The sequence below is a fragment of the Staurois parvus genome, unplaced genomic scaffold, assembly GCF_062004578.1.
Source record: "Staurois parvus isolate SC_StPar_1 unplaced genomic scaffold, SC_StPar_1.0 ptg000195l, whole genome shotgun sequence".
NCBI classification, from domain to species: domain Eukaryota; kingdom Metazoa; phylum Chordata; class Amphibia; order Anura; family Ranidae; genus Staurois; species Staurois parvus.
The window spans coordinates 8,176,253-8,201,949 of record NW_028317991.1 but is presented as its reverse complement, the minus strand read 5'-3'; the positions used below and the strand labels follow the sequence as shown (position 1 = coordinate 8,201,949).

The 25,697-nt window shown below is 46.1% G+C and overlaps 1 protein-coding gene across 1 annotated transcript in view; it reads left to right on the top strand.

The window, feature by feature from the left end:
• Nucleotides 1-6,956: 6,956 nt before the first annotated feature.
• LOC149461685 (uncharacterized) overlaps nt 6,957-25,697 on the top strand; it is a 41,479-nt gene continuing 22,738 nt past the window's right edge. Inside the window, exons 1-3 of the mRNA XM_089677925.1 lie at nt 6,957-7,186; nt 21,763-21,816; nt 23,632-24,340. Of these exons, the coding sequence (XP_089534051.1) occupies nt 23,705-24,340 (636 nt within the window). The 5' untranslated portion in view covers nt 6,957-7,186; nt 21,763-21,816; nt 23,632-23,704. The remainder of the gene's footprint in view (nt 7,187-21,762; nt 21,817-23,631; nt 24,341-25,697) is intronic.

Genomic DNA, 25,697 nt, shown 5'->3' with positions numbered 1-25,697 from the left:
TTAAAGGCAGATGATGAACACTGGGGTAAGAGATGGGCAATGAGGGTAGAAGATTGACTTTGGGGGTAGGCGATGGCTACTGGGGGCAGATGATGAACACTAGAGGTAGCAGATGGACACTGAGGGAAGGTGATGGAGGTAGCTAATAGACATTGGGGGTAGGAGGATACCAGGCTAGGGATCTGACACTGGGGATAGGAGAATGACATTGGCTGTAAAAGGACACTGATGTTAACAGGAGATTGGGGGTAGAAGATGGACATTGGGGGTAAAAGGACATTGCGGTAGAAGGGCATTGTTGGTAGGAGACAGGCATTAAGGGTAACATTAAATCGGAGGCAAGAGATGAACACTCTGCATGGGTGATAGACACACAGGGTAAGAGATGGGCAATGGGAAGGAAATGCACACTAGGGGTGGGAGATGGACATTGGGAGTAGATGGACAATGGAGATAAGAGATAGACATTGGGGAGGTAGACACACTAGGAGTAGGAGATGCACACAGGGAGGTGATGGACTTTGAGGGTAGGACATGGACTCTATGGGTAGGAGATGGACACTGGGAGTAGGTGAGGAGCAAAGGGGTAGAAAATGTACATTGGGGGGTAAGTGATGCACTTTGGGGTGAGGGCATGGACACTATGGATAGGAGATGAACATATGGGGTAGGAGATTGGGAAGAGATGATGAACACTACTAGGAGTTGGAGACAGACACTGGGGATGGGAGATTTACACTAGGCCTAGGAGATGGACATTGAAGGTTGGAGGACATTGACGCTAAGGGATGGACACTGGATGTAGAAGGATGTTGATGACAACAGGACACACCCGGCACCCCCTATCCTCGAACAGTGGCAGGAATCCACACAATCTGGTTACTATTCCTCTTCTTCCTAGAACTAGCCTCCCCTTTTCCTGTGCCCTTTGGAATGCCCACTCTGTCTGTAACAAGCTCACCTCTGTCCATGACTTTTATCTTAAACTCCTTTTAACCTACTTACAAATACAGAAACCTGACTTGCCATATCCTGCTGCCTTCTCCCATGGTGGTCTCCTCTGGACTCACTCTCCCAGGCCTGGTGGATTTGGAATACTCCTTTCCCCTCAAAGCACTTTTTAGGACCTTCATTCACCTCCCTCTCCTCATTTGAAGTTCACTGTATTCATCTATTCTCTCCAGTTTCTTTAAGAATTGAGATCTATCGGCCTCCTGTACCAGTATCAAGCTTCCTTGATGACTTCTCTGCCTGGCTGCCTTACTTTCTCTTTTCTGAAATTCCCACAATCATTCTCGGTGACTTCAACATCCCTGTTAATCTTAAAACTCCTGCTACTTCTAAACTTATGAGCCTAACCACTTCTTTTTGCCTAAAACAATGGATACATGCTTCTACTCACTCTAATGGTAACTGCCTCGACCTTGTGTTTTCCTACCTATGTACTCCTTGTAACCTCACCAACTTTCCTTTTCCTCTTTCTAATCTCTCCCTTATTAGCTTCACTCTCTCCTTGGTTTCCAACTACCGAACAGTTACCCATAAGAACCTTCACTATCTTAACCCTTCTATTTTTTTTTCAGCAACAGATTGTCTCTATGACAAAATCTCAGCCCTGTCCTGCCCCAACCTGGCCACTTCTGTCTACAACAGTTCACTGTCATCTACCTTGGACACATTGGCCCCCTCACTATACATAAAATTATGCCCTGGCAAACAGACAATACCAGATGCCTGAAAAAACATAGCCGTGCTCTTGAGCATTTGTGATGTAAGACTAAGACCCAGCAAGGCTTCAACCAAAATAAATCTGCCCTTCAAAAATACAACTCCTGTCTCCACACTGCCAAACAGACCTATTTTATCACTCTCATTAACACCCACTCACGCAATCCCTGTCCACTCTTTTCTACCTTTTAACTCTCTACCTTATCCTTCTTCACCTCCACCCTCCTCACTCACTGCCCAGATCGCTAATCACTTCAAAAAGTGATATAATCCATGACGAGATCTCCACTGTACTGATATCTTCCTCACCCTACACTTCTTGTTCACCTGCACAATCTATAATTCGCTTGTTTAACCCAGCTACTATAGAGGAGGTTGGTAAACTTTTTTCTAAAGCCCACCTAACTACCTGTTCTCTCGCAAATAATACGGTCACCCTCTGGCTCTATCCTTCATTCTTTAACTAACATCTTCAATCTCTCCTTTTCTACTGGCATCTTCCCCAACTCTCTAAAACATGCGCTAGTCACCCCCATAATTAAAAAGGCCTCACTGGACCCCGCCAATCTAAGCAACCTAAGACCCATCTCTTTACTTCCTTTTGCCTCCAAACTCCTTGAACGTTTAGTCTACAACTAGCTGAGCTGCCACCTAATTGAGAATAATCTTCTTGATCCCCTTCAGTCTGGATTGTGCTCACAACACTCCACAGAAACTGCTCTCCTAAAATTCACAAATGACTTACTAACCGCTAAAATCAATGATCACTAATCCGTACTCTTACTCTTGAACCTCTCCGCTGCCTTTGACACAGTTGACCACCCCTTCCTCCTCAAAAAACTCTTATTTACTTGGTCTCTGTGACTGTACTCTCTATTGGTTCAAATCTTACCTATCTCACCGCACCTTCAGTGTCACTTACAACTCTACTTCCTCCTCTCCTACTCCTCTTACTGTCGGGGACCCCTAAGGTTCTGTCCTTGGACCTCTCCTATTCTTGATCTACACCTCTTCCTTGGGTTAGCTGATAGCTTCCTATGGTTTCTAATACCATTTCTATGCTGATGACACACAAATCTATCCCTCTACTCCTCAGCTCACCCCATCAGTTTCCTTGCGTATAACCAATTTACTAACTGTCACGTACCTGATGGGAGACTGAAATGACGAGGTCGTCACTTGTGTCACTAGCCCTGACCCCACTGGAGCTGGAACAGAGGGAGTCTAGGACCCAGGGGAACAAGAGCGCCAGTAGTTGTTGTTTGCAGCTCTTGTAGATGATGACCTTGGAAGACTGATGATCCTCTGATTCAGGCACAGTGGTAACATGCAGAGCTGGTTTTGTAGATCACCAGGTGTGCACCAGAGCAAGGCAGGAAGCGAGAGGAAGAGACAGGAGCAGTGTCATAGGAATAGCCAGGGTCATCAACAGGTGGACAGCAAGGTACAGAATCAGGAGCAGAGCCGAAGTCAGGAACCAGTATCAATCAGGAGAGCAATCAGAGTCAGTACAGGAACAAGCCGGGTCAGCAACAAGGGAATCACACAGGAACAAGCAGGACACGGGGGAGCTGAAGACCAGTCAGCACTCAGCACAGGCAAAGGCACCTTTTAAATAGTCCGTCTGGCGCCAATCTTTATCGTGCGTGATCGTGCATTTCTGTGCACATGGGCACGTCTATTCACCAGCCGTTTCACAGGAATTCCCTTACACTAACAGACATATCAGACTGGATGTCACACCACTTCCTAAAACTCAATCTATCCAAAATTGAGCTCATATTTCCTCCCCCACGTGCCCCTTCTCCTGATTTCTCAGTCAGGATCAATAGCACCACAATCAACTCATCCCCCCATGCCAGGGTGCTAGGGGTAACCCCAGATTCTGAACTATCCTTTCAGGCCCACATCCAATCCCTGTCCAAATCATGCCACCTCAGCCTCCGCAACATCTCCAGAATACGCCCCTTTTTAACCAATGATACAACAAAGCTCCTAATTCAATCCCTCGTTTTTCTCTATACAGCAACTCCCTCCTCTTTGGCTTACCTTTACATAGGCTGTCCCCTCATCCAGTCCATCATGAATGCTGCTGCCAGGCTCATCCACCTTACCAACTGTTCAGTGTCTGCTACCTCTCCCTGTCAGTCCCTCCACTGGCTTCCACTCGCTCAACGAATAAAATTAAAAATACTAACAACTTACAAAGCCATCCACAACTCTGCCCCCAGCTACATCACCAACCTGGTCTCAAAATACCAACCAAACTGCTCTCTTTGATCCTCCCAAGACCTTCTGCTCGCTAGTTCCTGTGTCACCTCCTCCCATGCTCACCTCCAGGACTTTTCATGAGCTTCTCCCATCCTATGGAACTTCCTACCCCAATCTGTCCGGCTATCTCCTAATCTATCCACCTTTTGCCGATCCCTGAAAACCTCTCTCTTTAAAAGAAGCCTATCCTGCTTCTAACAAGTAAACTGCCTTTTATTTCCTCCATCAGCCCATCCCCCACAGCTATTATCTTTTGTATCACTCAACCCTTCCTCCTAGATTGTAAGCTCTAACGAGCCGGGCCCTCTGTTTCCTCTTGTACCAAATTGTATTGTAACTGTAATGTCTGCCTTCATTTTGTAAAATGCAGAACTGATGGTGCTATATAAATCCTGTATAATAATAATAATTAGAAAAGTTACAATTTCTGTGGAAATTGTGTGATGTGTTCTTGCCTCCACCAGTAGTCTACAACTGGAGTGGGCGGAGTAACTGGGTGGAGTGGCTTGAGTAACTGGAAAGGTCTGAAATATTAAAAATGGAGGCACAGTCGCAGTTTAGAAATTGCCCTTCAAATTTGAGGTGGCTAGAGTGGAGTTTCAATGAATGTCAATGGGCAGCGTGAGTTGCAAACAAATGGTCATATTGTGAAAACTATCAGGACTATGGCTTAGCTGTGGACATTTTTAGTGGCAGCAGGGATAGCTGAACATTTTGATATACGATTTGTGTAGGTGGGCTTGAAAATGAGGGAGTGATGGCAGTTTAGAAATCATGTCCTGATTTTTCAGCTCACACTCTAGCTTTTGTCAGCTCCCAGTCTAGTTTTGAACATTCCGCCATTCATTCCTATGGGACCAATTTCACCATAAAAACACCGATATTTCGTGAACCAATCGGCGAAACGTTCCACAAAGTAAAAGCACACCAATCGGGAACAATCCGCACGTTTCCGTATATAACTGTCTATGTAGTGTAAAAACTGTGGGAGGAGTTAGGGTGGTAAATTTGGGTATAATAAGAATATATATGTGAGAGAACAGTAAGTGGTCTGCCATGCAAGAACACTTAATAAGAGACAGATACTGGAGGTAAGATGATATTAGGGGCAGATGAACACTTACTATAGCTGATGGACAGAAGGGTAGGAGATGGACGCTGGAGATATAAGACACTGGGTAAGTGGGGAACACCCAGGATAGGACACTGACTGTGAGGGAAAGGAGAGGACCACTGGGGGCAAGGGATGGAAACTGGGGGTAGGTGATAAGTACTGGGGACAAGAGATGAACAATAGGCAGAGGAGATGGACAATGGGACTCGGTGATGTGCACTGAGATGGACAGGGGATAGGTGATGGACACCGGTGGTGAGACATGGAGACCGGGTGTAGGAGGTGGACACCGGAGCTGAGAGTTGGGGACCGGGTGTAGGAGGCGGACACCGGTGCTGAGACATGGGGACCGGGTGTAGGAGGCGGACACCGGTGCTGAGACATGGGGACCGGGTGTAGGAGGCGGACACCGGTGCTGAGAGTTGGGAACCGGGTATAGGAAGCGGACACCGGAGCTGAGACATGGGGACCGGGTGTAGGAGGCGGACACCGGTGCAGACAGATGGGGACCGGGTGTAGGAGGCGGACACCGGTGCTGAGAATTGGGGACCGGGTGTAGGAGGCGGACACCGGTGCTGAGAATTGGGGACCGGGTGTAGGAGGCAGACACCGGTGCTGAGAATTGGGGACCGGGTGTAGGAGGCGGACACCGGTGCTGAGAGAAGGGGACCGGGTGTAGGTGGCGGACACCGGTGCTGAGAGAAGGAGACCGGGTGTAGGTGGCGGACACCGGTGCTGAGAGAAGGGGACCGGTTGTAGGAGGCGGACACCGGTGCTGAGAGAAGGGGACCGGGTGTAGGTGGCGGACACCGGTGCTGAGAGAAGGGGACCGGTTGTAGGAGGCGGACACCGGTGCTGACAGATGGGGACCGGGTGTAGGAGGCAGACACCGGTGCTGAGAATTGGGGACCGGGTGTAGGAGGCGGACACCGGTGCTGAGAGAAGGGGACCGGGTGTAGGTGGCGGACACCGGTGCTGAGAGAAGGGGACCGGGTGTAGGTGGCGGACACCGGTGCTGAGAGAAGGGGACCGGTTGTAGGAGGCGGACACCGGTGCTGAGAGAAGGGGACCGGGTGTAGGTGGCGGACACCGGTGCTGAGAGAAGGGGACCGGTTGTAGGAGGCGGACACCGGTGCTGAGAGAAGGGGACCGGGTGTAGGAGGCGGACACCGGTGCTGAGAGAAGGGGACCGGGTGTAGGAGGCGGACACCGGTGCTGAGAGAAGGGGACCGGTTGTAGGAGGCGGACACCGGCGCTGAGAGAAGGGGACCGGGTGTAGGAGGCGGACACCGGCGCTGAGAGAAGGGGACCGGGTGTAGGAGGCTGACACCGGCGCTGAGAGAAGGGGACCGGGTGTAGGAGGCGGACACCGGCGCTGACAGTTGGGGACCGGGTGTAGGAGGCGGACACCGGTGCTGACAAATGGGGACCGGGTGTAGGAGGCGGACACCGGCGCTGACAGATGGGGACCGGGTGCAGGAGGCGGACACCGGCGCTGACAGATGGGGACCGGGTGTGGGAAGCGGACACCGGTGCTGACAGATGGGGACCGGGTGTGGGAAGCGGACACCGGTGCTGACAGATGGGGACCGGGTGTAGGAAGCGGACACCGGTGCTGACAGATGGGGACCGGGTGTAGGAGGCGGACACCGGTGCTGAGAGTTGGGGACCGGGTGTAGGAGGCGGACACCGGTGCTGAGAGTTGGGGACCGGATGTAGGAGGCGGACACCGGCGCTCACAGATGGGGACCGAGTGTAGGAGGCGGACACCGGTGCTCAGAGATGGACGCCGGGAAGAACGTTTCTAATACTTCCTTTTTTTCTCTCCTGCATTAAATTCGCAATCTCCCATATACTTCCAGAGATGACACGTCCCCACCAATCAGGACTGTTCAGCTCCGCATGGGACCCCCTTCTCCTCTCCCCACCGCCAGCTTCATCCGATTCTGCAGTCACGCGCCAGTGGTGGGACTGCGAGCCGCGATTGGTCGTCTTGAGGAAGCCCCGCCCCACACCTCGCTGTTTGTAATTCCCGCTCATATGAGGTGGAGGCGGACGGACCGGCTGGATGAGGTGAGAGCGGGCCCGGTGCGAATTGTCCTTTCTCGTCTGACAGAGGTGACAGGTCGGCATGTGTTGGTGATGACAGCGCTGATTGGGTGTGGAGGTTCTATAACAAGACAGAGCGCTTCCTTATCTGCAGAGAAGTGTCCTGTCACATGGTCTGTGTTCTGTGTGAATCATGGATCTATACTATGTGTGTATACATACATACATGTACAATGGACAGGACATTAGGGGGGGTGGGGTAATGGAGCCCCCTTCACATGATGGAAGGTAGGACCTGCTCTTGGCTCACACTGCCTGGAAGTATTTTAAATCAGTGAACCCGCCCATTAGGAAGTCGGCGATCCCGCCCATGAGGAAGTCGGCATTTCCATCCATGGGGAATCCAGCGATCACACCCATGGGGAATCCAGCGATCTCACTTATGAGAAAGCCAATGATCATATTCATCAGGAAGCCAGCAATTCCACCCATGGGGAGGCCAGCGATATCACCTATGTGAAATCCATTCCACCCATGAGGAAGTTACAATTTGCATCCATGGGGAAGCCAGCTATCCCACCCATGTGGAAGTCAGCTTTCCCATCCATGGGGAATCCAGTGATCTCACCCATGTGGAAGTCAGCTTTCCCATCCATGGGGAATCCAGTGATCTCACCCACGAGGAAGTCCGTGATCTCACCCACGAGGAATCAGTGATCTCACCCACGAGGAAGTCAGTGATCTCACCCACGAGGAAGTCAGTGATCTCACCCACGAGGAAGTCAGTGATCTCACCCACGAGGAAGTCAGTGATCTCACCCACGAGGAAGTCAGTGATCTCACCCACGAGGAAGTCAGTGATCCCACCCACGAGGAAGTCAGTGATCCCACCCACGAGGAAGTCAGTGATTCCACCCATGAAGAATCCAGTGAACCCACTTATGAGAAAGCCACTGATCATATCCATGGGGAATCCAGCTATCCTACCCATGGGAAGCCAGCTATCCTACTCATGGGGAAGTCAGTATTCACATCCATGGGGAATCCAGCTATCCCACCCATAGGGAAGCCAGCATCCCCAACCATGGGGAATTCAGTATTCGCATCCATGGGGAATCCAATGATCCATCTTAAAAGAAAGCCACTGGTCACATCCATGGGGAAGCCATCATTCCCATCCACGGAGAATCCAGCTACCCCACCCATGAGGAAGTCAGTATTCCCATCAATGGGGAAGCCAGCAATCCCACTCATGAGGAAGTCAGCATTCCCATCCATGGGGAGGCCAGCGATATCACGCATGAGGAATTCAGATATCCAAACAATAGGAAAGCTATTGATCCCACTCATGGGGAAACCAGCAATCCCATCAATGAGGAAGCCAACAATCCCACTCATGAGAAGGCCATCGATCCTAGATATGAGGAATCCAGTGATCCCACCTATGAGGTAGCCTAGCCAGGGGAAAGCCAGCAATCCTATCCAGTGGGAGGCCAGTGATCCCATCTATGAGGAGCCTTAAATAGGACATAAAATATTGTTTAATGTCCCTTTCATCATTGCTTGGTACAAAGTGTGTATTGGACTGATAAACCTGGACAGATCCTGGGGGGTAATTAGTATGATTGTTCCCGCAGCCGATGTGTGAACAGCAGTACCTTGATTTTTGATAAAGGTCCACTTTACAACTAAATTCCAGGCAGATATACATGACTACAGCTCTGTATTCATCAATGTATCATTAAATTATTATTTTTTTAAATCCAAGCATTGTAATGACTTGAATTTGACCCACTATCAGCCCACTGCAGTCCTTGTACAGCAGAGCTCAGACTGGAAGTCAGAAAAGCAGCAGGAGCCAGTCGATTTTGTTGCATTGCCTACGAGAATGCTGATTAGAGAGATGAGCTCATCAGGTTACTGTTTCTCCTTTCACAGTCCAACCCCAGGCAGGGGGGAGGGAACAAGACCTGTACGTGTAAGGGAACTGTAGCAGAGAAAAATCATCTGTGCTCTTCCAGACAGGGCTGTACTGTGAGGCACAGCTGTGTAAATCTCAGGACTGAATTGACAAAAATATAAATTCTTGGGCAGCACAGTGGCTAAGCGGTCAGCACTTCTACCTAGCAGTACTAGGGTCATCAGTTAAAATCCCAACTACGGCACCACCGGCCTTGAGTTTGCATGTTCTCCCTGTGCCTGTGTAGGTTTTCTGCAGGGACTCTGGTTTCCTCCCACACTCCAAAGACATGCCGGTAAGTTAATTGGATCCTGTCTAAATTGTCCCTAGTATGTGTATGTATGAATGTGAGTTAGGGACCTTAGATTGTAAGCTCCTCGAGCGCAGGGACTGTTGGGAATGTACAATTTACATGTAAAGCGCTGCGTAAATTGATGGTGCTATTTAAAGTACCTGTAAATAAAATAAATTAGGCAAGTGAAACAGCTCTCTTATATGTGCAGCACTTTAACTGTGTATTTAGTTGTTTGCTGTGAGTTCAGCTTTTTCCACTTTTTAGACCATGTTTCATGATACACCCATATTTAGGTATCACATAAAGCATGGTTGCATATACCAGCACCCTAAATAAACCCCCACCCCTCCCCCCTACCTGAATCATTTAATGCTTCTTGCTGTATGTTGTTGTTTTTTTAATTTAGTGTGGCTGTACATGAGGCTGCCTGTACAGCTCCGTCATTTATTTATAGGGATTGGTGGATGAAAATGCTACAAGTCCCATCTGTGGCAGAGGTAGCAGATGGGAGAGCAGAGCACGCCAACAGCAGGGCACAAAAGGTCACAGCAATTGTAATATACACTATATTGCCAAAAATATTGGGCCAGCCCTCCAAGTCATGTGATTCAGGTGTTCCAATCACCTCCAGGGCCACAGGTGTATACAATCAAGCCCCTAGGCATGCAGACTGTTTCTACAAATATTTGTGAAAGAATGGGTCGCTCTCAGGAGCTCAGTGACTTCAAGCGTGGTCCCGTGATAGTTTGCCACCTGTGCAATAAGTCCATCCGTGACATTTCCTGGCTACTAAATATTCCACCGTCAACTGTTAGTGGGATTATAACAAAGTGGAAGCAGCTGGGAACAACAACAACTCAGCCACCAAGTGGTAGGCCACTTCACATGACAGAGCGGGTCAGCGCATGCTGAAGCACACAGTGCGCAGAAGTCACCAACTGTCTGCAGAGTCAATAGCTAAAGACCTCCAAACTTCGGGTGGCCTTCAGATTAGCACAACAACAGTGCGTAGAGAGCTTCATGGAATGGGTTTCCATGGCCGAGCAGCTGCATCCAAACCTTACATCACCAAGTGCAATGCAAAGCATCAGATGCAGTGGTGTAAAGCACGCCACCACTGGACTCTAGAGCAGTGGAGACGTGTTCTCTGAAGTGACCAATCACGCTTCTCTGTCTGGCAATCTGATGGACATGTCTGAGTTTGGCGGTTGCCAGGAGAACGGTACTTGCCTGACTGAATTGTGCCAAGTGTAAAGTTTGGTGGAGGGGGATTATGGTGTGGGGTTGTTTTTCAGGGGTTTGGTTTGGCCCCTTAATTCCAGTGAAGGGAACTCTTAAAGCGTCAGCATACCAAGACAATATTATGCTCCCAACTTTGTGGTAACAATTTGGGGATGGCCCCTTCCTTTTCCAACATGACTGCGCACCAGTGCACAAAGCAAGGTCCATAAAGACATGGATGAGCGAGTTTGGGGTGGAAGAACTTGACTGGCCTGTGCAGAGTCCTGACCTCAACCTGACAGAACACCTTCGGGATGAACTAGAGTGGAGACTGTGAGCCAGACCTTCTCGTCTGACATCAGTGCCTGACCTCACAAATGCGCTTCTGGAAAAATGGTCAAACATTCCCATAGACACCCTCCTAAACCTTGTGGACGGCCTTCCCAGAAGAGTTGAAGCTGTTATAGCTGCAAAGGGTGTGCCAACTCAATATTGAACCCTACGGACTAAGACTGGGATGCCATTAAAGTTCATGTGAGTGTAAAGGCAGGAGGAACAATACTTTTGGCAATATAATGTACCTCTCAACTGTCCCTCTTTTGGAAGCTAATCCTTCTGTCCCTCTTTTCTTCTCAGTTGTCCCTCTTTTTGGACAGATGTTTAGGCCCCTATAATAAATGCAATATATCACTATCCAAAGTGTTACACTAAACTAAAACTTTCATGCAAACCTTTTTATGTTGTTTTAAAAGGCCAGTATAAAGGAGGCACAGTGGTGAAAAAACACACCTTTGCGTTTAGCCAATTAATTCTTCATGGACCACATAACTGAGGGCGTGGCAGCAGGTGTGACCTTTGCCTACACACTTTGTGCTAAAGGGGTTCCTCTCTCCCATCTCAGAAAGTTGGGAGGTATGAATGCATTCCATGTAGTCCCCTAACAGAACCTCCATACATGTCTGGGGTTGAGGGCTGGGTCTGGGGTTGAACACAAGAGCCTGCACACTGTACCCTTGACGCACTGAACACAGTTGCAATAGTCTGCAGGTGCATCATATTTCCCAGGAGGAAAAGGCTTCCATTCCTGGATGGAGGAGGTGGCAGGCCTGGCAGTGCATCATCAGGAGGTGGCTGCCTGCACTCAGATGAGATGATGTCACAAAAGAAGGTGGCGGTGTGGGACCCAGGCAGTGGCAGTAGAGCAGCAGATCGCGGCAAGAGAATGCTGGATCCACTGGGTGGTTAAGTATTTAAATTGGGGCGCACTCAGCATCAGGTAAGGGAGAGCTTCATCCCTTTAACAGAATTGAGGTTATATTGTTAGGGATTCCATCTGGAAAGTAGGAAGCATTACAAAATTTGGGCATTGTGTCGATCTCTAATGCCGTGATATTCTCATGGAACATAACCTAAGAAAGCAGTGCCTTGAGCTTCACAAAGGGTATTGTTGGAGACTTCAAGCGGAGCTCCAGTCAAAGATGAAAAAAAAATAAGACCACAGCTAAAAAATCTGTAGCTGCTGACTTTTAAAAACCAGCCACTCACCTGTCCCACGAGACAGCAGTGTCCTCACTGCAACCTGTTTCACCAACCGTCCTCCACACCGGCATCTTAAGGCCCCATGTACAGTTGCAAGAAAAAGTATGTGAACCCCTTGGGATTACGTGGAGTTTTGCATGAATTGGGCATAAAATGTGCTCTGAACGTCATCTAAGTCACAACAATAGAAGAACACAGTCTGCTGAACATAATACTACACAAACATTAGATGTTGCCATGGTTTAATTGCACATAACATGTAAACATTCACAGTGCAGGGAGGAAAAAGTATGTGAACCGTTGGACTTAATAACTGGTTGACCCTCCTTTGGCAGCAATAACCTCAACCAAACGTTTCCTGTAGTTGCAGATCAGACCTGCACAACGATCTGGAGTAATTTTGGACCAATCCTCTTCACAAAACTGTTTCAGTGTAGCAATATTCTTGGGATGTCTGGTGTGAATCGCTCTCTTAAGGTCATGCCACAGCATTTCAATCGGGTTGAGGTCAGGACTCTGACTGGGCCACTCCAGAAGGCGTATTCTGTGCTGTTGCAGCCATTGTTTTGTTGAATTACTTGTATGCTTTGGGTGATTGTTCTGTTGCATCACCCATCCTCTGCGGAGCTTCAGTTGGCGGACAGATGGTCGTACGTTTTCCTGCAAAATGTCTTGATAAACTCTGGAATTCATTTTCCCATCAATGACAACAATCCGTCCAGGCCCTGAGGCAGCAAAGCAGCCCCAAACCATGATGCTCCCTCCGCCATGTTTTACAGTGGGGATGAGGTTTTGATGTTGGTGTGCTGTGCCTTTTTTTCTCCACACATAGTGTTGTGTGTTCTTCCCAAACAACTCAATCTTGGTTTCATCTGTCCACAGTATATTTTGCCAGTAGTGCTGTGGAACATCCAGGTGCTCTTTTTTGCAAACTTCAAACGTGCTGCAATATTCTTTTTGGACAGCAATGGCTTCCTCCGTGGTGTCCTGCCATGTACTCCATTCTTGTTTAATGTTTTTCTTATTGTAGATGTGTCAACAAAAATGTTAGCATGTGCCAGAGATTTCTGTAGGTCTTTAGCTGTCTGTTTAACCGCGTTTTCATAACGCGTTTATGTGTATTTGCGTTTAGAAGCGTTTTTTAAAGATAAGCACAGGAGAACCTCCCAAAATGCCCAGAATGCACTGAAAAGTGGTAAATTATTAACTATTTTAGACTGTTTCAGAGAAAAATAGAGTAGAAGCAGAGACAGCAGTATGTGTTGTGGTGGTTTATGTAATAATTTATTCTAAATATGTAGGGCGGTGTCCTCTCCCTTAAACAAAATATTGCAGTGCCTCCAGCCATTAAGATACGGCAAATATTTAATGAACCAATAATTTGGACACCTTAATAATTTGATCACCACTTAATAATTTACCTTGAATTCTTTTACCAGTATGATTTCATACCATATACACAAAAATTGCCTTTTTGATAAATAAATAAATTTATTTATGTACAAAATTTATATATATATTAATACAAATGCAAAATACTGGTGATGAATATATACTCGTACACACAATCAAAAATATAATATTCTAATTTCTATATTATCAAACAATATGTGATTATCAATTTAAAGGAAATATAAATTTTGAGGGATTAGTGTAACCTTATAGTGCTTCAAATATTATTTCTTATTTTTCGTGGCCATAGAAAAATAAGAAAATCTCTCTGATAAATTGCACCACAAATTAATTAATATGCAATATATAATCTAATACCAATTTCAAACAGTATAGTGATAATTATATATATAATCTTAATATATTCCTAACCACAAAATTCAATGTTATAAGTCTTTAGAAAATTGGAAATATCAAAGAAAATTACAATATTCTAGCACAGTCTCACCACTCCCAAAATTTAACTGAGCATCAGCGTCTCTGGTGGAACTCTCTTCCTTAAAAATGGCAGCTGGAAGTTCTCAGCAAAATGGCCGCAGGTAGCAAGTGAGTATAGTGCAGTATATAGTGGTAGGAGTAGTGAAGAAATAGTTGGAAGATTAAGTTCAGAAGTTATCAAGAAGTAGTAGCAGTCTTTCAGAAGGAGTGAAGTGATTATTAGAAGTCTTGAGGTCTTGAAGTGATCAGGTGAGCAAGTGAGTTCATCAGTTTGAGAGTTTTTGAGTTTAGGTGTTTGGCATTTTTATATCATCCAATTCCATTCTTCCGAAAAGACCTCCCAACAGACTTGATGATTGGACGGTTGAGAAGTTGCGTATCTAGAGATGTTCCTCACCTGTCCACTGGGGACAGTCCGGTATCACAAATGAATTGGTGGTCTTAATGATGACCATCTTTTGATAGAAACAAAATGTCTTTATGTATCAAATATATGTCCTATTCAAGTATAGTTGATTTCACTACAACTTTTGGATAAGGACCATAGAAAGATGTAAATACATTTGGTTTCTCATTTTCCTGATATTTAAACTATTGGAATAGCTTATTTCTTTTGGAAATATAAAATTTACCCCAATTCACAATCAATCTTCTTCTTCATCACTTCAAACTTAGTTGAGTGGTATGCAATACCCAACTTTGTTGAATATATTTTGGTGTGTGGAAATATACCCTTTATAAGATTTCCATTGATATAAACCACATTTTTCTTTATATCTGAAATGACCCAGGTTTCACTTTCTGCTGCATACACAGTTCAAGGCGATGTGACATAGGAAATTTCATCCATTGTTGGGTAATTAGGGTAAATAGACTGGACTGGAGTTAAACCTCAGTATTCAATAGCTATTGTGACATCTCAAGAAGATTTGTTTGGTAATCCACACTTCCCAAGGTTTTGTGAGATAAGACAATGAGGATCTCAGTCTCACGATTGTTCCTTTGGGTCCAGGTGTATATGCTCACCTGCAAACTCAAATAGTGGTGTTTGTCTCTTAACCTCCCTGGCGGTATTCCCGAGTGTAGCTCGGGGTAAAATGTCAGTGCCAAAAGCAGTAACCCCGAGCTACACTCGGGCTTACCATGCGGCGCTGCATAGGGAGTCCCTGCAGAGCTTACCTTGTCCTGCGCTCCCGCGATGTGTCCCCTGCAGCGTCCCCGGCCATCTCCTCCGGCCGATGCCGGCATCCAGCTTCTGTGTTCCGGTCCCTGTGACGTCGGGATGTACGGGCGGCGGCGGTAAATTTGAAAATTTTAAAAAATTTAATTTTTTTCAAAACAAATTTTTCATAGTAAAACATTGCTGTTTCAACCCATTTCACATACATTTTGTCCCGAGTGCTCTGTCCTGTCCCCTGTCTGCATTTTGTCTGTTCTTTCTGCCTGGAAACTGAGAAACGTCCATGGCGTCCAAAAAGTGTCCCTTTAGGTCAAAAGCGGGTTTAGATCAGCTAGAGAACAGCGATAGTAAATCAGAACCACTTGCAGAATTGAGTGATAATGATTCGTGGGGAAATTCGTCATCAGACACTGAAAACGATTTTGCGACTTTGCTCAGCAATGTACGAACTTGGCGCTCTATTTCAAATTTCAGTGTTTTTGGTTTGATTATATTATTGAATTAAATGTATTATTATTATATTATTATTTTTTATGATTATTTATTAAATTATAATTTATGATTTCGTGTTTCAAATTTTATCCTACCCGGGATGTTTACTAGACTCTTGTTCGGACAGATTTCAGTGAGTTATTCCTAAAAATTACAGCCTACAATAAAAAAACTACATATTTCCATGCAAAATAATGGTACCACTTTCAGCACCAAAAATATGGACATAATCAGACCGCTAGGGAGGTTAAACAAGTCTTTTCCACTCGTGTGTGGTACCCTCTTGAAATATCCCTTGAAATTCACTCTAGAATGTTAACCCCTAATAGTCAGCTGGGATTCCCAACTTGGGATAATATAATTTTTTCTAATAAACAGTCCCAAAAGTCATTACAGTGTTGAGATTAGCTTAGGTGTGAGTTGCTCATTAACATTTATTTTGTGTCGAAAGGTGGGAGAGGTCTGAGGTGTGAATTGGTCATTGCAATGGGTGACAAGCATGTTAGGAACATCCTGTGCTCAGTGTTTTGTCCATTTGGGTACCTTGAAAACACTTTGCACGCATTTTTCATGATGAAAAAAGGCTCTGGACAGCATTGGGAACTGGAAGAGTTAAAAAAATATTCCAGACACAGACACTTATAGATGTGATTTGCCGCGTTTACAAGCGTTTTGCATGTGAAACACTGATAAAATGAACTGCTGAATGCAAGTTTTCTGCATTCAAAAAAACGACTGTAAACTCAAATGCCTGTAAACGAAGATGTGTACATGGACACATAGGAAAACATTAGGGAGAGTTCAGGGGCTGCTGAAAAAAACGCTGAACAGCTCCTAAACGTGAGTTTATCAGCTGCAGTGTACATGAGCCCTAAGTGTGGGCACCCGGCTGTGACAGTTTGCGGCTTCACAGCCGGGTGCCCACTGCGCATCCGTGAGTAGCACTGCACCTTGTGAATTGATTGTCCCGTTGTCTTCTGGCACGTGTCCCAGAAGACTATGGGGAGTGAGGGAGGACAACTTCCACTTCCGATCACCTAGCCAAAGTGGGAGTGGGTACCTGTCAAAGTTGGGTACCCGCTCCCTAAAGGTGCCTTCCTCACGGGGAGCGGAGGAACACTACTTGAAGTGGAACTTCCCCTTTTGGGTAGATCTCTGCTTTAACCTCTTGGCGCCGGCCGCACGCAAATGTGCGGCCTCCCGGCGTCTGGGCCTTGACACCGAGCGGCCGCATGTTTGACTGCTTTTAAGAAAAACATATGTGCTGAGAGCGCACGCTGTGCGCGCTCCCAGCACACATGTCCGGTATTCATGGAAAGGTCCCGATCTCCTCTTGCACTCGGGACCTTTCTGGATCATGTGTCCGCCATGACAGTGAATCACAGTGGTCACATGACCCTAAAACCCCGCCCACCTTCTGAAATCCTTAAAGGGCCGGGAGGCGCCGGCGCCAAGGGGTTAAGGATACTTAGGCTGGCCATACATTATACAATTTTCTTGAGAACTTTGCTTTAGATTTACCAAAAACCATATAATATGAGGTCAAACCTAAAGAACGCTTTCAATTGTATCCAATAAGGCAGGCTCCTGCACTACATAGTTGATGCTAAATCTAAAGGAAATTGGGCAGAAATTGAATATAAAATTGTATAGTGTATGGCCAGCTTTAGAGACGTAAAGATATGACTCTGTGATCACTTTTTTGTGGTCACCAGCTGTACCTGTCTCCTCCATCTCCTGAGCTTTATGATTGGGTTTGGAGGCTAGTGATAACAGTAATGGGCAAAGAGTGAAGGAGGAGGGAATGGACAGAGCAAGAGATGATTGACGTCAGAGCCTGCGCATTGCACTCTTGATCATGGTCACAAAGCTCTGCAGTCCTGAATGCCAAATTGGAATAAATGCATTACCGTATTTTCCGGCGTATAAGACGACCCCCTACTTTTCCTGTTAAAATGTAGTGTTTGGGCAATACTCGCCGTATAAGACTACCCCTCTTCCAATGCACACCAGTGGGAAGAATCGTGCCCCATCATTGGCATCAGTGGGAGGAATAGTGTCCCATCATTGGTATCAGTGGGAGGAATAGTGCCCCATCATTGGTGTCAGTGGGAGGAATAGAGCCCCATCATTGGTGTCAGTGGGAGGAATAGTGCCCCATCATTGGTATCAATAGGAGGAATAGTGCCCCATCATTGGTATTAGTGGGAGGAATAGTGCCCCATCATTGGTGTCAGAGCGATGAATCGTGCCCCATCATTGGTGTCAGTGGGAGGAATAGCACCCCATCATTGGTATCAGTGGGAGGAATACCGCCCCATCATTGGTGTCAGTGGGAGGAATAGCGCCCCATCATTGGTGTCAGTGGGAGGAATAGCGCCCCATCATTGGTGTCAGTGGGAGGAATCGTGTCCCATCATTGGTATCAGTGGCAGGAATAGTGCCCCATCATTAGTATCAGTGGGGGAATAGTGCCCCATCTTTGGTGTCAGTGGGAAGAATCATGCCCCATCATTGGTGTCAGTGGGAGGAATAGTGTCCCAACATTGGTGTCAGTGGGAGTAATAGTATCCCATCATTGATGTCAGTGGGGGGTGGAATAGTGCCCCATCATTGGTGTCAGTGGGGGGGGGGAATAGTGCCCCATCGTTGGTGTCAGTGGGGGGAGGAAAAGTGCCCCATCGTTGGTGTCAGTGGGAGGAATAATGCCCCATCATTGGTATCAGTGACACCAATGATGGGGCACTATTCCTCCCACTGACACCAATGACACTCGCTGACCCCTGTTGCAGTATGGTGCTGCTGCAGCCAGCATATGTGGTTGCAGCAGCACCTCTGTACGGCACACTAACCGGCCGCTCCTTCACTCGATTTTCGCGGGGCCGCTCGGCTCCGCCTCCTCGCCGGTGATTGGCCGCCTGTGTGCCTTTCCTGAGCTACAGTTCTGGCGGCCAATCACCGGTGAGGAGGCGCAGCCGCACGAACATCCAGCGGCCGAATTGAATAAAGGAGCAGCCGCGCTTCCTGGACCGGATCGTCGTGAGACCGGAGCCAGGTAAGAAACAGCAGCCCCTGCCCACCCCTGTATTCAGTGTCCCTTCCGTTGGACGGGGGGGGGGGAACCGCGCCGCCCCCCTAAAAAGTGTCAGCATGCCGTATACCAGCGTATAAGACGACCCCCGACTTTTGAGAAGATTTTCAAGGGGTAAAAAGTCGTCTTATACGCTGGAAAATACGGTATTTTATTTTATCCTTATTGGTGCATTTAATCATTTTTTTTAAATGGTGGATTACGCCTTTAGGAAACTTCACAGCAAAGCATTGCAGAAGTGTGTGCGTGCGTGGTGTGCGTGTGCGTGTAATAAATGTGCCTCATAATGGAAGGTGTAGCTGTGTCAAGGAATCAATAAGAAGCAATAGCAGCAAAGGCTGGAGCACCTTCCCCCTCCCCTCTGAAGTGTAAATTACCTCTCGCACAGACAGGCTGCCAGATTTGCTTTCATTTTCATTTTTATGTCCTGCAGCTTGTGATGCTATGAATGCAAAGCCATCTATTATTTATTTATATAGAGTCATCGAGGCGGGCCTGTGCCGGGGATTCTCATTGGATTACAATTTGTCTTTGTTCTGTTTACATCTGTGATCTCGCAGCTCATTTTCAGCCAGCAGCATGCAAATGTTACAGCACCTGGTAGGATGCGCCTGCTTCCAGTACATCTGTATGACATCTGTATGAACTGAAACTGTAAATCTGTTTTTTTTTTAGATTTAAAGAGTAACTGGATCCTTTGAAATAAATAAAAATGGCTGGCTAGCCTGGCGGATACCCAGAATTTTATGCCCTATTATTGTGGTTGCAGCCTCCTTGCTGAAACTGAATCACAAAGCTCTTCAGTGATTGCCACAGACCAGTGCAGAGCTCCGCACCTGCTTTCATCAAATGTGGAGGATGACAGTTGGCTGATATCAAAGTTCTTCTGCTGGCTGTATGTAAAAATTGCAGTTAATTACAGTTAGCGGTTAATTATTTTGACTTTTTCAAAATATTTTTAAATGGCATTATATACTCAAAACAGCATTAAATGATGCTTTATTTATATCGACCTGGAGTTTAGTTTTGATTCATTGCGGGTTTTTTGTAATTTAAAGCCAGACTCCCGGCAGATATAATAAACACAGATAAGTGCAGCTCTGTATTCATTAATATATTATTATTATTATTATTATTATTAAAGCGGTGGTAAACCGCTGCTGGAAAAAAAAACTGGTCTCCCCGCAGAAAAAAGTTATAATGTACAAATATGCACCGCGTACTAGCATATTATGACAGACTTACCTATGACTCTGAGGAAGGGGGTTTATCTCCCGAAACGCGTTAGCTTATCCTTATCAAACGACACAGCATTTGTGTGACTGTTTTTGTGGACCATTTACACTGCTTTTATCTTCGTTGGTTTGTGAGTACACATCCATTTGTCTATTTAATAAACATGTGGTATACCACGGTAATGCACGATGAGAGTGCACCCTTGTCTGCTCTTTTTCACCAGACTTACCTATGAAACAGATCCCTCCAGTGGCGCCCTGTCACTGCTGAAAGGGAATCCATATTCACCCGGTCTTCTTCCGGGTTCGCTGGCTGCGGCCGTTTGATCGGCCGAGCCGCGATGACATCACTCAGGGCATGTACACTGGAGGCACTGTTTATGGCACAGGGCTCTGAAGGAACAGCACGGGTATGCCATTCCTTCAGAGCCCCTGCACCAGTGACATCACCAGCAGCTACACAGGTACATAATCCCTACAAGATACATGTTTAGGAGAACAGTTCCTGTTATTATTATTCCTTATTATAGGCTTACCTGTTGGTACAAAGCAAAAAAGGGAGTTACTCCCACTTTAACCATTTGCCGCCTGCCCTATGGCCGAATGGCGGCCGGCAAATGTTATCAGCGTTCCGGGTGGACGCCATTTGGCGTCCTCCTGCACATGCGCAGATTGCACTCCTGCAGAGCCGCGCAGCGGCGCGATCTGTCACCGGCCGTGTACCTCGGACACAGCAGATGACAGATCTGAGTATCGGCCCCCGTTGCCGGTACCATGTGACCTGCTGTGACCAATCACAGCAGGTCACATGACAGTTGTATACAATGGATGGCTTCTTTCATGCCATCCATTGTATACTAGTGTCTAGCTGTGAATGATCACAGCTAATCACATGGACATGTCATGTGATTAGCTGTGGCCAAATCACAGCTAAGCACAAAAAAAAAACAAACCCTGAATGAATCGATGTCATTCAGGTAAATGCTTGCTTATAGCAAAGTAATTCTTTGCTATATGCAAATTGTGTAAAAAAAAAAAAAAAATACTGATCACTTCATCAAAGTAGTACAATGTTACTAATGTAACTAAAAATAAAAACCCCAGCGATGATTAAATACTACCAAAAGAAATCTCTATTTGTGTGAAGAAAATGATAAAATTTTAGTTTGGGTACAATGTTGTATGACTGCGCAATTGTCATTCAAAGTGTGAGAGCGCTGAAACCTGAAAAATGGCCTGGACAGGAAGGGGGTAAAAGTGCCCGGTATTGAAATGGTTAACAACTAACGGGACAGGTTTATCTCTAGGTGCAGGGATCCTCTAGAGCAGTGGTTCTCAACCTTCCTAATGCCGCGACCCTTTAATACAGATCCTCATGTTGTGGTGACCCCCAACCATAAAATGATTTACCCAGTAATTATAATTCATGAGTGTCGTTTTACCTCCAATACTGCTGCTTTCAACACAGTAGCTGCTTTCTACACAGTAGCTGCTCTTTACCCATCGAAAATATGTGTTTTCTGATGGTCTTATGGGACCCCTGTGAAAGGGTCGTTCGACCCCCAAGGGGTCGCGACCCACAGGTTGAGAACCACTGTTCTAGAGGAAGAAGTGCATGCTCTGGTGGCTCCATTGCGATAGAACACATTGAGCTTAACTGAACTCATACTGAAATTTCTGCCTTGTCTGCTTTGCAGGATCAAGATGGATGGTATTCTGGTGATCACTCTGGACCAACCCTGATGGATGTGGTAAGCAGATCACACCGGATCATCTGGATCTTTTTTTTTAAAGGATTTATTTGTCATCCTGTCTCACAGTTACTTGGCTGTTGAAGCCCAAGTTCAGCGGGACAGAGGAACCTCTAAATCTGTGCTTCCTACGATATTTAAAGCTAGAAAGCCTACTTCTCACAGGGTTTATCATTAGACATAGAAGGCACTTTACTTGGAATGAGTCTTGGGGCTTCCACCCCACGATTTTTACAGTGGGAGGAGTCGTCATCTTTTTGAAGCTGGGTCTAGACCAGCGTTTGTCTCTCATTACTATGGTGGGCTAGGTTTTTGCCCTTTCTGTTTTCTTTCAGAGACAGTTGGCCTCTCCATCCTTGAACAGGGAGTCTTCCGTGTAGCGCCCCCTGTTTTTTCCTCTGTGACTCAGTGGAATCTTAATTTGGTTTTCTCTGCAAGTCCTTTTCTTGGAGTCCATTGAGGGAGAGAGGTTCCACCCCTCAGCATTTATAATCATACTCTCCATACTGCTTGCTAAATAACTGAGGCATGCTAGTAGTTACCCTGGGTTGGCCTACAGATTTTTGGTTTGCCGCTGTTTTATCCTCTTTTAGGCAGCAGTATACCCCAAAGATGAAAGTCTTTCTGTGCCTATCAATGAATTTAAGAAAGGGATTTCAAAATATACCATATGTTCCCTTATGATCAGCTGTCTTCAAACTGCAGCCCATGGGACAAAGATTTCATGTGGTCCTTGGGTGTTCGAGGGGATGACTGGGACCGAGATGTAAGGGGTGACTCTGATGGGGACTCTCGTGCAAGGGGGAACTCTGATGTAAGGGGGACTTTGATGGGGACCCTCTGATGTAAAGGTGGCTCTCAGGGGACTCTGATAGGCTCAAGTTTATTTGGAAATTCTTTGCTTTGGTTTTTTTTTTTGCCTGCAAATATTTTTACAATATACTATGTGGCCTTTGTATTTTAAAGTGGCTGTAAACCCCTATGTACAGTATACCCAGTGACTGGCCTCAGGTGATACAGAGATAAAACAATTCCTCCTACATAGGTTTTACCTGATTATCTGCAGTATTCTCTTCTCTACATCTGTTCAAAGTCCAGAATTTATAAATCTTTCATGAGCATTCAGAGAAAAGGGGACTGAGAGCTTAAGTTACACTCTGCAGAACTAAGTGAGGAGAGCTCTGAGAGCTGATTGGAGCTAAGAGACCCCCACCACACAGCACACAGGAACAGAGCTGAGGCTGTCGATCAGCTGAAGGTCCCTCCCCTGTCACCATTTTTCTCTTGTTGTCAGGAAAACCTGTCAGAAGTCATTCACGCTGATAGCAGAGGAACAAAACTGCAGACAGAAATGACACTTAGTGCCCTTTATTGAGACAAGTACACACTATAGAGCAGTGGTTCTCAACCTTCCTAATGCCGTGACCCTTTAATACAGTTCCTCATGTTGTGACCCCCAACCATAAAATTATTTACCCAGTAATTATAATTCATGAAGTGTCGTTTTACCTCCAATACTGCTGCTTTCAGCACAGTAGCTGCTTTTAACAGAGTAGCTGCTTTCAACACAGCAGCTGCTTTCTACACAGTAGCTGCTCTTTACACATCGTAATTTGTGTTTTCTGATGGTCTTAGGGGACCCCTGTGAAAGGGTCGTTCGACCCCCAAAGGGGTCGTGACCCACAGGTTGAGAACCACTGCTATAGAGGAATATGTTTTTTTCATATTTCATGACTGAGGTTTACAACCACTTTAGTTTTCGGAGACCCCTGATTTTGTCAAACTAAAGTTTGCTATCACTTCTTGTATCAACAGGCAAGCTGTACTTGTGAACACCCTCCAACCTGTGTTAAAGAGCCTCATGTGACTTTATCAGAAACTACTGCAGATGGCAGTGCTGAATGTGCAGATGCTTACCTTGGCCACTGAAGAAGACGGCACATCTAAACTCAATACTGATCATTTCAGACCCCGAGACAGCTCTGGTCCTTCTGAGGGGCTTAACGCCGGCACCATGGCTGCTACCCTAGCATACAGAATGGTAGCAAATGAGAAACAAGAAGATTCCAATAATGATCACACCTACTGCATTGCTCTCTTTACACAAGATGAGCCCCTTCACCACGTAAACCACCATAGTACTCAACCCACTATGGACATTGGCAAAGATTTTCACTGTGACTGTTGTATAATGAGCAGCATTAAGGTAAAACACCTAAAGAATAGGCTAGCTGTATTATTAGCCCAGCAAGAAAAGAAAGAGACTTCCCTGGCTTTTACCCAGACGGATTTCATTGCAGTGACAACACAAGAAAATTTGAACAAGCAGTTGATGTCCAAGTACGAACAGGCCCTGAAAGAGATCCACAAGTGGAAAGTTCATTACGAAACACTTCAGAAACTGAAATGTGAGCCAAGTACCCCACAAACAAAAGAGGCAAACGTCATCAGCAGGAGTGAGGTGGATGAAGTATACCACCAGCTTGCCGCTTGTTGTTCTGCACGGGATCAGTATAAGTCTGAGGTATATTACTGTCTGGACAAGTTAACGGAAATACTTGCATACTGTAGATAAGCCTTTCGCAGCCAGAGTTGCAAGGAAGCCTAGGGTTCCTCCAAGGGTGGCTAAGGGTTTCTTAAAGTGTTACTAAACCCCGGACCCTGCATTTACTATATCTGGTCTCCCACAGTACACACAACATGGAAATGCAATCATTTTAGTAAATATAAACTGTGAAATACCTTTTCTCATCAGCAGATTATAGCAGTCTTGTGACCTCTATCAGTGTCCAGCCGAGCACTAGATAAAGATGTAGAAGTTTTCATTTTGCTCTGACTGTCCTATGAGACTGCATAACCCTATATAGTCTTGTGACTTCTATCAGTGTCCAGCAGAGCACTGATTAAAGCTTGTAGGAGGAGTTTTCATTTTGCTCTAGGAGGATGCAGAACCCCTGACCTCTGTCTGGACAGTGCTGATTGGCCCTCTGCTGATCACATGCACTCTCCCAAGAAAACAAAAACTCTCTAGCAATACACACCAAACTGAGTATGTGCAGAGTGTCTCCAAACAATAGGTCTTTTCAAGAGCTAAGAGGAGGACACTGGAAGAAGGGGAGGATAAGAGAAGGGAGGATCAAAGAGCCTTTTTACACAATGCAGAGGATTAACCCCTTAGGTTCCACAGTGAGTATAACAAGCATGTTCTACTGTATATACAGTAGATTGATTTTACTGTTGTGGGTTTAGTAACACTTTAAATAATGTACAGTTGCCTGTTAATTAAGCAACCTCTAACACTAATGATCTTTTTAGATATCTGGAAGAAGCATTCTTCCCATTGAAAGGGGGCTTTTTCCATTGATCAACAATATAGGGGATTTTCTCCCACTGATCACCAATGTAAGGGGATCATTTTCAGACTGAGCACCAATATAGGGGGTCTTTCTCCACTCACTGCTATTGAGGCATTATAATTTAATGCAAGGTTTCTCAGCTAAGGTTCCATGGAACCCTGGGATTCCTCCAGCAGTTGCTAGGAGTTCCTTGTGCAATGAGCAATTTCTTCCTCTCAGATAAATTTCCGCTGACACCATTGATCTATTTTTGGTATCTAAGAGGTAATTTTACCTATCGGTCATAAATGTAAGAAACATTCTGCCCATGGACCAGCACACTAATGTATCACGAGATGTAGATATAGTAATTTTTATCAGGGGTTCCCTGAGTCCACAAAGGCTTTGCAAGGGTTCCTCTGTGTGGGATAGGCTCCTCTAATGCAAGGCCCCTTTCACACAACTGTCCATTCACCCCTATGGATCGGCAGATGTACATGGACTTGTGTCCATTTTCACCTGCCTACCTCTGATCCTGTACACTAA